The 16,671-nt window shown below is 44.4% G+C and overlaps 1 protein-coding gene and 1 non-coding gene across 3 annotated transcripts in view; both read left to right on the top strand.

Annotated features, from left to right (window-relative positions):
- Nucleotides 1-16,671, top strand: part of LOC110530116 (anoctamin-8-like) — a 30,627-nt gene that overhangs the window by 6,791 nt on the left and 7,165 nt on the right. For both annotated transcript variants that reach the window (XM_021612944.2, XM_036985669.1), the window contains 12 exons: nucleotides 330-462; nucleotides 4,935-5,073; nucleotides 6,323-6,419; nucleotides 6,725-6,841; nucleotides 7,027-7,154; nucleotides 7,711-7,872; nucleotides 9,174-9,326; nucleotides 9,887-10,013; nucleotides 12,309-12,364; nucleotides 12,504-12,578; nucleotides 12,685-13,341; nucleotides 13,578-13,769. In XM_021612944.2, coding sequence (XP_021468619.1) covers nucleotides 330-462; nucleotides 4,935-5,073; nucleotides 6,323-6,419; nucleotides 6,725-6,841; nucleotides 7,027-7,154; nucleotides 7,711-7,872; nucleotides 9,174-9,326; nucleotides 9,887-10,013; nucleotides 12,309-12,364; nucleotides 12,504-12,578; nucleotides 12,685-13,341; nucleotides 13,578-13,769 — 2,036 coding nt within the window. The remainder of the gene's footprint in view (nucleotides 1-329; nucleotides 463-4,934; nucleotides 5,074-6,322; nucleotides 6,420-6,724; nucleotides 6,842-7,026; nucleotides 7,155-7,710; nucleotides 7,873-9,173; nucleotides 9,327-9,886; nucleotides 10,014-12,308; nucleotides 12,365-12,503; nucleotides 12,579-12,684; nucleotides 13,342-13,577; nucleotides 13,770-16,671) is intronic.
- On the top strand, nucleotides 8,744-8,816 carry trnak-cuu. The gene has a single exon. It is a non-coding gene; the product is annotated as a tRNA-Lys (tRNA).

Genomic DNA, 16,671 nt, shown 5'->3' with positions numbered 1-16,671 from the left:
GAAGGGATGACATTAATGCAGTGGTGCCTTGCCCCATAAACTCTCAGGTGTTTACCTTATTTGATTGGATTGACCTTTCCACAGCTCCGTCCTCCCACGGTTACTGCTGCTACTTCTGCCAAGCTCTGGAGAATGTCGTTGTTTCAACATCCTTATGTGAATACACTCATTAAGAGGCTCCAAGAGTGTCTGATGAATGACAAGAATATAAAGTGTAAAAAAAAATGGTCACGCAATTGCGACAGGTTCAATATTAATGCATGGAAATTGTCTCCTACATAAAATGAATGCAAAAGCTAATCTAGAAACTGACCTTTTTTTTTTTGTAGACACCATAGATGACCACACCTTGCTATGGCTGCTGAACCATATCCGACTGGGAATCCCACAAGCTAAAATCCAGATCAGACAGCATCAACACACACAGGGATATGCGTTCTGTATTACAAGCACATTCGAGAAGTAAGATATCCCACTTCTGACCTGACATTTTTGTCAAAAATGAAATGGTTATATGTTAACTATCTGAGCTGACCCTTTTGCACGGTCTCTTTGCACACTCACAGTACTCTACACACTCTTGCACACTGACACTCCAACGCACACAAAACATGCACACACATTTATATTGACACACGCACACGCACTCACATACTATCACGTTTCAGGAGAAGACCCAGATGCAGACAGTGTCGAAGTAACAAAAGTGTATTACTAGAACAGGGGGCAGGCAAAATGACAGGTCAAGGGCAGGCAGAGGTCAGTGATCCAGATCAGAGTCCATAAGGTTCAGAACGGCAGGCAGAGGTCAGTAATCCAGATCAGAGTCCATAAGGTTCAGAACGGCAGGCAGAGGTCAGTAATCCAGATCAGAGTCCATAAGGTTCAGAACGGCAGGCAGAGGTCAGTAATCCAGATCAGAGTCCATAAGGTACAGAACCTTGGGAGGCCTCCTTGGGAGAGGGACAGTGGAAAAGCCAGGGTGCTGTAACCCCGGAAAAAGCGGCGATAAAAGTTGGCAAATCCCAAGAAACGTTGCAGTTGCACTCTGGATGTAGGCTGGGGCCAATCCACCACTGCACGCTCCTTCCCGGGATCCATCTGTACACTCCCTGCAGCGATGATGTAACCCAAGAAGGGGATGGTGGAGCGATGGAATTCGCACTTCTCTGCTTTCACAAAAAGCTGGTTCTCCGATTGGCGTTGGAAAACCTGTCGGACGTGGAGCACGTGTTCTTGGGAGGAGCGGGAGAAAACAAGGATGTCGTCAAGGTAGATGAAGACAAACCTGATCAACATGTCGCGGAGAACATCATTCACCAGAGCCTGGAACACAGCATGGGCGTTGATAAGGCCAAATGGCATGATCAGATACTCGTAGTGACCGCTGATCGTGTTGAAGGCAGTCTTCCACTCTTCCCCTTCCCGTATCCTCACCAGGTGGTAGGCGTTCTGTAGGTCCAGCTTGGAGAACATGGTGGCCCCCTGGAGCGGCTCGAATGCCGAGGAGATGAGTGGTACCGGGTAGCGGTTTTTCAAGTGGTGTCGTTGAGGCCCTGGTAGTTGATGCACAGGTGCAGGGTTTTGTCCTTCTTCTCCACAAAGAGGAACCCTGCGCCGGCAGGGGAGGCAAAAAGATGGATGAACCCTGCAGCTAGGGAGTCCTCAATGTAGGTCTCCATAGCCAGAGAGTACAGTCGTCCCCGGAGCAGAGTGGTGCCAGGGAGAAGGTCGATCCTTACCGAACACCTCCGAGAGGTCCTGGTACTCCGCGGGAATGGCGGAGACGTCCGGGGCAACTTCCGAGCCGCCAGGAAGACGTCCCGTGGGCAGGCTGTGCTGACTTCAGGCAATGAGAGTGGCAGGATGGGCTCCAGCCCATGTTGGCACCAGCAGACCAGTCAATAAAGGGATTGTGTCGCTGAAGCCAAGAGAATCCCAATACAATGGGAACATGAGGAGACTTAAGCAGAAATTGGATTCTCTCGCTGTGGTTCCCTGACACACGTAGGTTGATGGGGTGGTAATTGTGGGTGACCCGGCCAATAGAGTGCCTGTCCAATGCTCTAATGTCCATGGGAATGGAGAGGGGCTGAGTGGGAATTCCCAGCTCGGACGCCATGGTAGCGTCCACAAAGCTCGCATCGGCCCCAGAGTTGATGAGTACCCGGAGAGATTTGGGCTGGTTCCCCCACAGCAAGATGGCATTAATCAATTTTACAATAAGGCTGTAACTTAACAAAATGTGGAAAAAGTCAAGGGGTCTGAATACTTACCGAAGGCACTGTATACATGCCCCTGCGCCCCTATGGGCATGACGCTTCTGAGTGGCAGCGAGGACCTGCAGTGTTTAAGCAATGCCACTTTAAATAATGGCACTTTAATAATGTTTACATATCTTACATTATTCATATCGCATGTTTATACTGTATTTTATACCATCTACTGCACCTTGACTATGCCGCTCGGCCATCGCTCATCCATATACATACAGTTGAAGTCGGAAGTTTACATACACTTAGGTTGGAGTCATTAAAACTCATTTTTCAACCACTCCACAAATTTATTGTTAACAAACTATAGTTTTGGCACGTCGGTTAGGACATCTACTTTGTGCATTACACAAGCAATTTTTCCACTTGTAATTCACTGTATCACAATTCCACTGTGTCAGAAGTTTACATACACTAAGTTGACTGTGCCTTTAAACAGCTTGGAAAATTCCAGAAAATGATGTCATCGCTTAAGAAGCTTCTGATAGGCTAATTGACATCCTTTGAGTCAATTGGCAGTGTACCTGTGGATGTATTTCAAGCCCTACCTTCAAACTCAGTGCTTCTTTGCTTGACATCATGGGAAAATCTAAAGAAATCAGCCAAGACCTCAGAGAAAATATTGTAGACCTCCACAACTCTGGTTCATCCTTGGGAGCAATTTCCAAACGCCTGAAGGTACCACGTTCATCTGTACAAACTACAGTACACAAGTATAAACACCATGGGACCACGCAGCCGTCATACCGCTCAGGAAGGAGATGCATTCTGTCTCCTAGAGATGAACGCACTTCGGTGTGAAAAGTGTGAATCAATCCCAGAACAACAGCAAAGGACCTTGTGAAGATGCTGGAGGAAATAGGTACAAGAGTATCTATATCCACAGTAAAACGAGTCCAATATCGATATAACCTGAAAGGCCGCTCAGCAAGGAAGAAGCCACTACTCCAAAACCGCCATAAAAAAGCCAGACTACGGTTTGCAACTGCACATGGGGACAAAGATAGTACTTTTTGGAGAAATGTCCTCTGGTCTGACGTAACAAAAATAGAACTGTTTGGCCATGATGACCATTGTTATGTTTGGAGGAAAAAGGGGGAGGCTTGCAAGCCGAAGAACACTATCCCAACCGTGAAGCACCGGGGTGGCAGCATCATGTTGTGGGGTTGCTTTGCTGCAGGAGGGACTGGTGCACTTCACAAAATAGATGGCATCATGAGGGAGGAAAATTAAGTGAACATATTGAAGCATCATCTCAAGACATCGGTCAGGAAGTTCAAGCTTGGTTTCAAATGGGTGTTCCAAATGGACAATGACCCCAAGCATACTTCCAAAGATGTGGCAAAATGGCTTAAGGACAACAGAGTCAAGGTATTGGAGTGGCCATCACAAAGCCCTGACCTCAATCCTATAGAAAATGTGTGGGCAGAACTGAAAAAGGGTGTGCGAGCAAGGCTTACAAACCTGACTCAGTTACACCTGCTCTGTCTGGAGGAATGGGAATGGGCCAAAATTCACCCAACTTATTGTGGGAAGCTTGTGGAAGGCTACCTGAAACGTTTGACCCAAGTTAACCAATTTAAAGGCAACGCTACCAAATACTAATTGAGTGTATGTAAACTTCTGACCCACTGGGAATGTGATGAAAGAAATAAAAGCTGAAATAAATTGTTCTCTCTACTATTATTCTGACATTTCACATTCTTAAAATGATCCTAACTGACCTAAGACAGGGATTTTTTACTAGAATTTTTACTAGAATTAAATGTCAGGAATTGTGAAAAACTGGCTATTTGGCTAAGGTGTATGTAAACTTCCGACTTCAACTGTATATGTATATATTCTCATTCACCCCTGTGTGTGTATTAGGTAGTTGTTGGGGAATTGCTATATTACTGCACTGTCGGAACTGGAAGCACAAGCATTTCGCTACACTCGCAATAACATCTGCTAACCATGTGTATGTGACCAATACAATTTGATTTGATTTGATTTTGTGTCGCCTGCTGAATTGAATTGAAAGGCGTTTCGCCTCAGAGAATCGTCTGGCCCCTGTATCTGTGAGACACAGTGCTGGTCTGCTAACTCACAGGGTCTCTTAGTGAATAGTTCTGAATACTTTCAGAAGGCACTGTATAGTATGCCCCTGTGCCCCTATGGGCATACTGTATAGTATGCTTACTTACTTTCTCATGTTCTTCTAATTTCTTCTTTTTTTCTCTCGTGTGTTCTACTGTATGTCATTTTTAGTGCTACATATTGATATTGATTACTGCATTGTTGGGGTTAGCTTTCAAGAAAGGCATTTCACTGTACTTGTGCATATGACATTAAAACTTAAACTTGATAATGACCTAATAAGTACTATTTTGTTTCTGTGTAATTGTTTGAAACAAGCACCACTATTTGGCAGCCGAAGTACTCACATTGTTACCACATCATTCGTAAACATCAAATTCGTAAATAGTGACCTGGTTCCAGGTATTTTGGTTCTGTGTCGCAACGTTTGTTATCACAATGACCATAGGAGGAGTTGACAAGACAAGCAAAGTCAGATATGGGATCAGGCTAGGTAAATAGAGACTGAAACAGGACTGTTAATTAAAGACAATATCTGACCTGCTGAAATCCTAATCCCCCCCATCCTCCATTTCTCCTCAGCTTGCTGCGTGGTGCAGAGCTGTTGGGAATGCGCAAAGTGGTGAAACCACAGTACGGAGGCGGAACACGCAGGTTTTCCTGTGAGGAAGATAACATCTATGAGAACATAGAGAGCGAATTGTGCTTTTTCACCTCACAGGTTTGTATCCGTTTTGGCCATAATCTCCGAACATATTTAAACATCTCCGATATACACTTAATATCCAAAAGTATGTGGACACCTGCTCGTTGAACATCTCATTCCAAAATCATGGGCATTAATATGTAGTTGGTACCCCCATTGCTGCTACAACAGCCTCCACTCTTCTGGGAAGGCTTTCCACTAGATGTTGGAACATTGCTGCGGGGACTTGCTTCCATTGATGGCACTGATGTTGGGCAATTAGGCCTGGCTCACTGTCGGTGTTCCAATTCATCCCAAAGGTGTTCGATAGGGTTGAGGTCACGGTCCTGTGCAGGCAAGTCAAGTTCTTCCACAACGATCTCGACAAACCATTTCTGTATGGACCTTGCTTTGTGCACGGGGGCATTGTCATGCTGAAACAGGAAACTGTTGCCACAAAGTTGGAAGCACAGAATCGTCTAGAATGTTATTGTATGCTGTAACATTAAGATTTTCCTTTACTGGAACTAAGGGGCCCGAACCATGAAAAACAGCCCCAGACTATTATTCCTCCATCACCAAACTTTACAGTTGGCACTGCATTCGGGCAGGTAGCGTTCTCAGATTCGTCCATCAGACCGGCATATGGTGAAGTGTGATTCATCACTCCAGAGAACGTTTGCTGCTCCAGAGTCCAATGGTGGCGAGCTTAACACCATTCCAGCAGACGCTTGGCATTGTGTATGGTAATCTTCCATTTCATGAAGTCTCCGACAAACAGTTCTTGTGCAACATTGCTTCCAGAGTCAGTTTGGAACTCAGTAGTGAGTGCTGCCACCGAGGAGATATTATTTTTACGTGCTAGGCGCTTCAGCACTCGGCGGTCCGGTTCTGTGAGCTTGTCTGGCCTGCCTACCACTTCATTGTTGCTCCTAGATGATTCCACTTCACAATAACAGCACTTACAGGTGACCGCGGCAGCTCTAGCAGGGCAGAAATTTGACAAACTGACTGGTTGGAAAGGTGGCATCCTATGAAAGTGCCACGTTGAAAGTCACTGAGCTCTTCAGTTAGGCCATTCTACTGTCAATGTTTGTCTATGGAGATTGCATGGCCGTGTGCTTGATTGTATACACCTGTCAGCAACGGGTGTGACTGAAATAGCCGAATCCACTAATTTCTAGGGGTGTCCACATACTTTTGCATATATAGTGTATGTCCTGTTGCTGACTTTTACCTTGTTCCCTTAATCTATGTGGTTGTTCCACTCTTACCTTGTCTTTAGGAGCGTCAGAGTATCATCAAGTACTGGCTGGATAACCTACGTGCCAAACCAGGGGCGGTCCTTCACAACATTCACTTCCTGGAGGGACAACCAATCAGTAAACTGTTCTTTTTGTATTTCATCAATCCCTTTCTCTACAGCATGACAACATATACAGTAAGACTGCTTCATTATTGACTGATAACTATGTTGATTGATCTCAAACGTTTAAATATCCTTGGAGAGTATGGACATGAATAATGTATTCCTCTATTGCTCAGTCGGTAGAGTTTGAAACGTCAGGATAGGGAGCTCTGACCACACATACATAAAACCTTTTTTTTTTTTTAAATATGCACTCATATGACTGTCAGTTGCAATGGATAAAATCATCTGATGAATGGCATTCCCTTTTTATTATAGTTCCAGAACTGGTGGCCAGAGGTGTAATCTGTCAAGTGTTTCCTCTACACGAGCAACGGATCCTCAGTCAGCTGATGACGTCATGGGTCCAAGCTGTCTGTGAGAGACAGCCTTTGGGTGAGCAGCAGCTGTTGAGACAACACAGCATTACTTATTGTTACAATGATCTGCACTACAAATGCAATATCAATGGAAAGATGCACATTTCTTCAAATGATCATTCACTAGCTGAAACCAATAACCCATTTTGTCTGTCTTTTGTCCATGTTGTTGGTCCGTGGCTGCTGATCCTTGTGTGTTAGATGACGTCTGTGATTACTTTGGGGTGAAAATCGGCATGTACTTTGCCTGGCTGGGCTTCTACACCAACTCCATGCTGTACCCTGCCGTCGTTGGCTTCCTGATGTGGATCCTGGCAGAGGCTGACCAGGTAGGTGATCCAGCATCACATGCCTCAATGGAGACCACACACTGGCCAATAAACCTGTCAATATACGGTAACTAATGTATCATACACAATGTAGTTCAGCCTACTACCTAATCTGCCAGTGACAGTGACGTAGGAGTTGGCAAGATGGCACCAACAGATCGTGGATTAGGCTAAATGTAGCTAACATACACAATGGGATTTCACAGTTGCACAATACAAATGACTCACCCATTGTGGGAATATGTGTAGGTGTTTCTTTTCACAATCACTGCATGAAACAGCATGAAACAAAACATGGATGTGTTGGCCTATACTTCAAAAATGTATCCCCCCGCCACAGCTCTTAATTCCCCAAGCCGACAAGGTGACAAATCTGTCGACGTACCCTTGAGCAAGGCACTTGACCCTAATTGCTCATCTAATTCGCTCTGGATTAAGAGCGTCTGCGAAATGACTTCAATGTAAAATGATACAGTCGCCTTTGTTCTTTTGAGTTACTGTACAAAGGTCCCTGTGTTTTGTATGTACCTCATGTGGCTCACCCACTCCCTAACAGACCAGCCAGGACATCTGCTGTGTGGTGTTTGCCCTTTTCAACGTGGTGTGGGCGACGCTCTTCCTGGAGAGATGGAAGCGGAGAGAGGCCGAGCTGGCATACATGTGGGGAACACTGGACACCCCCGCCGAGCCCCTTGAGGAGCCCCGTCGCCAGTTTCGGGTGAGTGTCCTATTATTGCATCCTATTCATTTCAGAGTTGAGATGAATCTCTCATGGACAGATCTATGTAAACATAACTGGTACCGTAGAATCTGTCGGGAAGGAATGTGGGCTAACGAGCAGCAGTCACTGGTTATTTAGACATATCATGATTTCAAAGGTGTTAGAATCTTTCGAATTTTGGAAGGGGGTGGAACAATCGGGATGTAACGTGCAAAGAGAGAGGGTGGAGCTCCTCGTTCTGGTTCCGCTCCTTGTTCTAGCATCTCTTCATCTCTTCTCTTAAAATGTTTGGACCTAGAACTTGATCGAGCAGCGGGCCAATTACGCAATACTTTAGATCTGGAGATTAGTCCGAGATTCAATCTGTTTGGCGTGTTGTAGAGCCATTGACATTTATAGGTACTTTCCGATTGAGCCGACATCTGCTGTGGGAACATTGCATTTAAAAGACGTATTGTCGATAGCGCTCTACAACACACCTTAGTTTGAATCCCAGCCTTAGATTACTACCAGTGCTGTTTGGTTCCTTCAGGACTTTTATAGGTACTTTCCGATTGAGCCGACATCTGCTGTGGGAACATTGCATTTAAAAGACGTATTGTCGATAGCGCTCTACAACACACCTTAGTTTGAATCCCAGCCTTAGATTACTACCAGTGCTGTTTGGTTCCTTCAGGACAGAGTACAAATTCCATCACCAGCCTCAAGTAGCTTTTCCAGGGTTGTTCCAGGGCCAGAGTTTACGGGTCTACAGTGATAAGTAATATGAGCTCGAGGCTTGGAGAGTATTGTGTGAATTCCAAGGGTTGGGGCAGGGAGACATGCCTCCTGAGATTTCTAAACGGGCAGTTGTTACTGTTGCTATCAGGCCCGGCTAGCTCAGTCGGTAGAGCATGAGACTCTTAATCTCAGGGTCGTGGGTTCGAGCCCCACGTTGGGCGTAAATGTTTTAGCTGGCGGTCCTGATCTTCTCAACTACTGTCTTTGGGGGGACACATGCCTCCTGTGGTTTCTAAACAGGACGTTGTCAGTGTTGCTATCAGGCCTGGCTAGCTCATGTGGTAGAGTGTGGGACTCTTCATCTCAGGGTTGTTGGTTTGAGCCCCACGTTGTACTGTAATGTGTTAGCCGCTTCTCAACTACTGTCTTATCTTTTGGGGGACACATGCCTCCTGTGGTTTATAAAGGCGGAGCTAGCTCACTCAGTAAAGCATACTCTCAGGGTCGTGGGTTCAAGCCCCAGTTTGGGCGCAAGCATTTTAGTTGGTGCTCGACGAAGCCTGTATCTCTGTGTGCAGGGTGTGAAGCGGTGCAGTCCAATAACAGGCTGTGAGGAGTTATACTACCCACCCTGGAAGAGGACAATGTTCAGGTGGATGGTCAGCCTCCCCATCTGTCTCCTCTGTCTCTGCTTCGTCTTCTTGGCCATGCTTGTCTGTCTGGAGATGCAGGTAAGAGACAGCTAAGTCAACAGGAAATAGCCTCATCCGACATATTCCCAAAAGTCATGATCATCAAACACGGTCCGGTATTGCAAGAAGGTTCAGGGCGGCAGCTTAATTCCCGTTAATAATATGTATTGCTGACACGTTTAGAGGGGAGCTCCTTTCGTCAAAGCACTTGGTAGTGTTAATGTCAGGTACGATTAGTGCTTCTTTTTTTTTTTTTTTTTTTAACGGGGCAAGTCAGTTAAGAACAAAGTCTTATTTACAATGACAGCCTAGGAACAGTGCGTTAACTGCCTTGTTCAGGGGCAGAATGACAGATTTTTTTTACCTTGTCAGCTCAGGGATTCAATCTAGCAACCTTTCAGTTACTGGCCCAATGCTCTAACCACTAGGCTACCTGCCGCCCCATTTAAATACACTATCCCATTTAAATCACATGCAAACCAATTAACTTTTGAGGAGTAGGCACTTTTAAGATAAAAGAGAATGGCTACAGTGTTAATTAACCTGTCTTTCTGTAATTCAATATGCTGATGTTGTGGTTTATCTCCTTTTTTTTATAGGAGTTTGTGATGGAAATTAAGGAGTTACCCAGTATCACAAGATTCATTCCTAAAATGTTGCTGGCCATCGTTGTGACTGTATGTGATGAGGTGTATAGGAAGATCGCCCATTGGCTCAATTATATGGGTAAGCTGTGCAGCTGAGATTCATTAATATCAGCACCAGGTGAGGAATGATTGGAACAGTGAGCACCCATCTCAGAATAGAAGTACGGATCTAGGATCAGGTCCCCCTCCCTGTCCATGTAATCTTATTCATTATGATATGCAAGGCAAAACTGATCCTAGATCAGCACTCTTAGTCTGAGATGCTTTAAGAACACTGGCTTTAATCTCTTCAGAGGGGTATACTACGATGCAAGCTAGATCTACTCAGGGTTTTCAAAAGATAGCCAGCTTCAGTTAGCTTTTCATCCATATTACGACTGTGGACAATGGTGTAGTGGAGGCTATACGCAGGTATACTCCATATACCCACTCTTTTTTCAGTCGGCATTGCATATACTAATTTCTTAATCCCCACTGATGGGTAGCAAATTAGTGATGTGGAGGTACACGGAGTATAAATTAATAATGCTGATGGAAAAGATCTGAATGTTTCGCTTAGAATTTGGATAAAAATATGATTTTTTTTCACATTTTAAGTGCAGCAATGTGCACATGGTGGTACTGTAGGCCTACAACGTTCCAAAATGCAATTTGTAGGAAAACACTGTTCTAAAATGCTCACCGCAAGCAATCGGTTTCATGGACAGAGATGGAAATATCTGTTTGAATATTAGAAAGGGGGAGATCTAAAGATGCAACAACTATCATGGTTTGCTAATACTGTGTGACTAGGATAATGCCTTTGGCTGCTAGACAATAGACAAGAAAGTTGATATGAACAGGAGAGCGTTCATGTTTTTAAAAAATCCCTCAACATTCCTATGATTGGTTTTTGGCTTGGCTACTTTGAAACAAGGTAAGACATGCCTCACAATATGAAGTAAAATGTCCATGTTTCAAACAATTAAGGAACAGGAAAAATATATTGGCGCTAATGATAGGCCTAATTGTCTTCGGGTAGATGGAAAGGCTTTCCCAAAAATCTTCTCAGTTAAATGTTAACTAGCTATAAAGTAGCCTATGCCTGCCTACCTGGCAGAATAATATCTTGATTATTTGCATCAATACAGTGGCCATTTGTTTTGCAAACTCCATTTCATGTGCGCTACTGAAACACTGCTAACCAAACAACAAACAAGCATTGTTGTGGACTTAGAACATGCAATTTGTTGTTTTTCTATGAATAAAAGTGTGACTTTGAGAGTGAAAAAAAGAAGAAAAAAAAATACTAATCTGAAACCTGTGAATTTCTGACTCGGTTGACAGCCTCATTTATCTATTTCAATAGTGGGCCTACTATTAGCCTTCTTGCTCAGTACAGCTTGGGTTGGCCTGACTGTGAAACACCAATATGGGATTTATCATTTTAGATCATTCAGAGTATGTCACGGTTTCTCTCAGAATTTTTCACACAGGGCGCCTTTCCTTCACCGGGCGGGCCGTTTGGATTTATTTTAGCAAAATAAGAGTATACACACTTCTCCAGGCACCGCTCCAGGCACCGGGCGGGCCGTTTGGATTTATTTTAGCAAAATAAGAGTATACACACTTCTCCAGGCACCGCTACGCCACTGACGGTGGATATTGCTCGTCCACCTGCCACTAACTCTAGCAGACTTTAAACTGTGCGTGCATGTCGCACGTGGCTAGTCGAATGCTGAGCTCTTCATTGAGACAATGCTGAAACATCCATGGGCGATTCAGTGCCACATTTTCATTTGTGCCGAAGTCCAAATTTAACAAAAGTGATCTTGCAGATTTAGCAGGCTATGGTGTGAAATCGGCTTTTACAAGTCCCGTCTTTATTTTATTACTTATTGTTAATGTCGTCTTTGGTGTGCTTATTAATGTGTGCTTTTTTCCCCCATTCCTAATCGATAAAAATATGTTCATTAAGTATTTTAACATGACTATTTCTTAAACACACAAAGAAACAATATTTAAATCAGTCGTTTTCCTCAAATGAAGATGCCGATGACGCAATCTTTGTCAAAGGGGAGGAAATCTGTTTCAATTGGTCCTCAACTTGCAGCTCAGGCATTTCATTCAGGATTAGTAGAGTTAGCCCTGAGTTAGCCTGCCCTGGAGCAGGTTAGTTCTGAAGGAATCGGTAAATGTAAATGTACCTGTCTAAAATGTGAGCCACTTCTGTAGCCCCGGTTATCCCGAGTTGAACTCAAAAATTTACCAAAGTCACCTCGCTAACTCCTCAAACCAGGTACGTAGCCTTGTACAATGTGATCACACAGGTTTGTTCAGTAATCAGTATCAAATGGAGCAATGTCTTTTGATGATTGGTATTATTTTCTTACAGAGAACTACAGACTTCAGAGTGCCTATGAGAATAATCTCATCATTAAAATGGTTTTTGTAAGTTAGATATTTCTTCTTTTTTGATTTCGACCATACTAACCACTGTTATTCACGGGGGTGTATTATTGACTAACACTTTTGTATATATGTTTAGAAATGCCGTGTCTGATTTAAAGTCCTTCTCTTCATTTTGCAGTTTGAGTTTATCAATTCTTACCTTAGCCTTTTCTACATCGGATTCTACCTCAAGGACATGGAGCGACTGAAGGAGGTAAAATCAGTCAATTAGATTTAGATAATGGAAAACATGATTGAACAAACAAACAAAAAAATCCCCAAGGAATAGCAACTGAATCACTCACACTGTCTCCTCACAGACGCTAGCCACTCTCCTGATCTTCCGCCAGTTCCTCCAGAACATCAAGGAAGTGCTCCAGCCTTATCTGTACGAGCATCACAAACTAGGAGTATTTACCCCCAAGGTCGTGTGGGAGATTCTCCAGGCCATAGTGCTCAAATACAGCCGCCTGGCTCTAGGAAAGTCCCAGGCTTCATGGACTATCCAGTCCCTGCTAAGCCCCAAAGGCCCTGCCACACTTCCTGGACAGACAGAACAGAAGAAGAGAGGAGATCTAAAAGCTGGCTATAGGTTTACAGAGGAAGAGTGGGACATAAATTACACACTGAGGCAACGGAAGATTAGCTTCAATGAGAAGGTGCATGTTGCCAGGGACATTGCCTTGGCGACCCAGCCAGAGGACAGCTTCTTGGAGGAGAGTCCCACATTGGTGGAGGAGGGCATGGATCCTTCCAGCATCTTTGAGATAGTCTCTGACATTGTCACCTATGAGTCCTCTGAGACCAAGAAGACTAGTGTCTCCCCACCAAATGGCTATGACACGCTAGTATGTCAGAGATGGAAGAGTCCAATCCCAGAGAAAAAGGCCACAAAGTCCTGGATTGACCCGCCTGATGAGCCCAAGTCTGTCATTCTCAGCCAAGCAGAGGTTGAGAGCTGCATGCAGACATATGAGGTGTGTCTTAGTCATCAGATCTGTTGTTATGCACTTGACCTGCTGTCAGTTTATATTGGATACGTGTTTAGTTTAATTTAATGGACTTGGAGAGTATTTCTGGCTAGTGTTAGTAGCTGGTACATGCAGCAGTACATTCACATTTAAAGTAAAAAGTTATTTGAAACACCAATGCTATTCCATGTGACTTTGTGATTGTGACTTTGACCTCATACCTTTGACCTCTGACCCAACAGGACACCCTGCAGGACTACCAGGAGATGTTCATCCAGTTTGGCTACGTGGTGCTCTTCTCCTCCGCCTTCCCGCTGGCTGCTATGTGGGCCCTCATCAACAACATCATCGAAATCCGGAGTGACGCCTTGAAGCTCTGCACAGGCCTGCAGAGGCCCTTTGGCCAGAGGGTGGAGAGCATTGGACAGTGGCAGGTCATTGGTCTCTCACACCTGGGCCCGTATTCAAAATATGTTTCAGAGTAGGAGTGTTGATCTAGAATCAGGCCCCCCTTGTTCATATAATCCTATTCATTATGATCTAAATGGCAAAAATCATCCTAGGTCATCACTCCTACTCTCCAATATGAGTTTATCAAGGCTTAAAAATCCTTCTTTAACCTGTTGTCTCCTCCCCTTCATCTACAATGATTGAAGTGGATTTAACAAGTGACATCAATACACTCCGTGTAAATCTATATACTGTATGTCTAAATTATGTGAATATACTGAAAAACAAGATGGCGCCGACAGAGATGGTCGCCTCGCTTCGAGTACTTAGGAAACTATGCAGTATTTTGTTTTTTTTATGTATTATTTCTTACATTGTTACCCCAGGAAATCTTAAGTCTTATTACATACAGCCGGGAAGAACTATTGGATATAAGAGCGACGTCAACTTACCAACATTACGACCAGGAATATGACTTTCCCGAAGCGGATCCTCTGTTCGGACCACCACCCAGGACAATGGACCTAATCCCAGAAGCTGACCTAAAACAACAGCGCCGCAGATGGAGCGACATCCAGGTCAGGCTCCGTAGACGTGCACATCGCCCACCGCTCCCGAGTATACTACTCGCAAATATCCAGTCTCTTGACAACAAGGTAGATGAAATTCGAGCAAGGGTTGCCTTCCAGAGAGACATCAGAGATTGTAACATTCTCTGTTTCATGGAAACATGGCTCTCTCGGGATCAGTTCAGCCACCGGGCTTCTCCATGCATCGCGCCAACAGAGTTAAACTCCTCTCTGGGAAGATGGTGTAATAACAACAACATACAGGAACTCAAGTCTTTCTGCTCACCCGACCTATAATTCCTTACAATCAAATGCTGGCCATATTATCTCCCAAGAGAATTCTCATCAGTTATCGTCACAGCTGTGTACATTCCCCCTCAAGCAGACACCAAGACGGCCCTCAAGGAACTTCACTAGACTCTATGTAAACTGGAACCATATATCCTGAGGCTGCATTTATTGTAGCTGAGGATTTTAATAAAGCAAATTTGAGAGGAAGGCTACCTAAATTCTATCAGCATATTAATTGTTCTACGCACGGGTGTAATACACTTGATTACTGCTACTCTAACTCCTGTGATGCATACAAATCCCTCCCCCACCCTCCGGCAAAATCGACCACGACGCCATCTTGCTCCTACCGTCTTATAAGCAGAAACTCAAACAGGATGAACCAGTAACTAGAAACATTCAACGCTGGTCTGACCAATCAGAATCCACGCTTCAAGATTGTTTTGATCACGCGGTCTGGGATATGTTCCAGTTAGCCTCAGATAACAACATCGATCTAGACGCTGACTCTATGAGTGAGTTTATAAAGAAGTGCATTGGAGATGTTGTACCCACTGTGAATATTAAAACCTACCCTAACCAGAAACTGTGGATGGATGGCGGCAAACCACTGCATTTAACCATGGAAAGAAGTCTGGGAATATGGCTGAATATAAACAGTGTAGTTATCCCCTCCGCAAGGCAAACAAATAAGCGAAATGCCGGTACAGGGACAAAGTGGAGTCGCAATTCAACGGCTCAGACACGAGACGTATGTGACAGGTTTTACAGGAAATCACGGACTACTAAAAGAAAACCAGGACACCGATGTCAAGCTTCCAGACAAACTAAACACCTTCTTTGCCAGCTTTGAGGATAATACAGTGCCGCCGTCACGGCCCACTAACAAGGACTGCGCCCACCCCTCTCCTTCTCCGTGGCCGACGTGAGTAAAACATTTACTTGTTAACTTGTTAATCCTCGCAAGGCTGCTGGCCCAGACGGCATCCCTAGCTTCGTGCAGACCAGATGGCTGTGCAGAGCATATGCAGACCAGCTGGCTGGTGTGTTGTCCTTAAATACAGTGGGGCAAAAAAGTATTTAGTCAGCCACCAATTGTGCAAGTTCTCCCACTTAAAAAGATGAGAGAGGCCTGTAATTTTCATCATAGGTACACTTCAACTATGACAGACAAAATGAGAAAAGAAAATCCAGAAAATCACTGTAGGATTTTTAATGAATTTATTTGCAAATTATGGTGGAAAATAAGTATTTGGTCACCTACAAACAAGCAAGATTTCTGGCTCTCACAGACCGGTAACTTCTTCTTTAAGAGGCTCCTCTGTCCTCCACTCGTTCCCTGTATTAATGGCACCTCTTTGAACTTGTTATCAATATAAAGACACCTGTCCACAACCTCAAACAGTCACACTCCAAACTCCACTATGGCCAAGACCAAAGAGCTGTCAAAGGACACCAGAAACAAAATTGTAGACCTGCACCAGGCTGGGAAGACTGAATCTGCAATAGGTAAGCAGCTTGGTTTGAAGAAATCAACTGTGGGAGCAATTATTAGGAAATGGAAGACATACAAGACCACTGATACTCTCCCTCGATCTGGGGCTCCACGCAGGTTCTCACCCCGTGGGATCAAAATGATCACAAGAATGGTGAGCAAAAATCCCAGAACCACACGGGGGAGCCTAGTGAATAACCTGCACAGAGCTGGGACCAAAGTAACAAAGCCTACCATCAGTAACACACTATGCTGCCAGGGACTCAAATCCTGCAGTGCCAGACGTGTCCCCCTGCTTAAGCCAGTACATGTCCAGGCCCGTCTGAAGTTTGCTAGAGAGCATTTGGATGATCCAGAAGAAGATTGGGAGAATGTCATATGGTCAGATGAAACCAAAATATAACTTTTTGGTAAAAACTCAACTCGTCGTGTTTGGAGGACAAAGAATGTTGAGTTGCATCCAAAGAACACCATACCTACTGTGAAGCATGGGGGTGGAAATATCATGCTTTGGGGTTGTTTTTCTGCAAA

This window comes from Oncorhynchus mykiss, chromosome 8 (assembly GCF_013265735.2).
Source record: "Oncorhynchus mykiss isolate Arlee chromosome 8, USDA_OmykA_1.1, whole genome shotgun sequence".
Taxonomy (NCBI): Eukaryota; Metazoa; Chordata; class Actinopteri; order Salmoniformes; family Salmonidae; genus Oncorhynchus; species Oncorhynchus mykiss.
The sequence above is the reverse complement of the archived record's forward strand: the minus strand, read 5'-3'. Positions and strand labels throughout refer to the sequence as shown.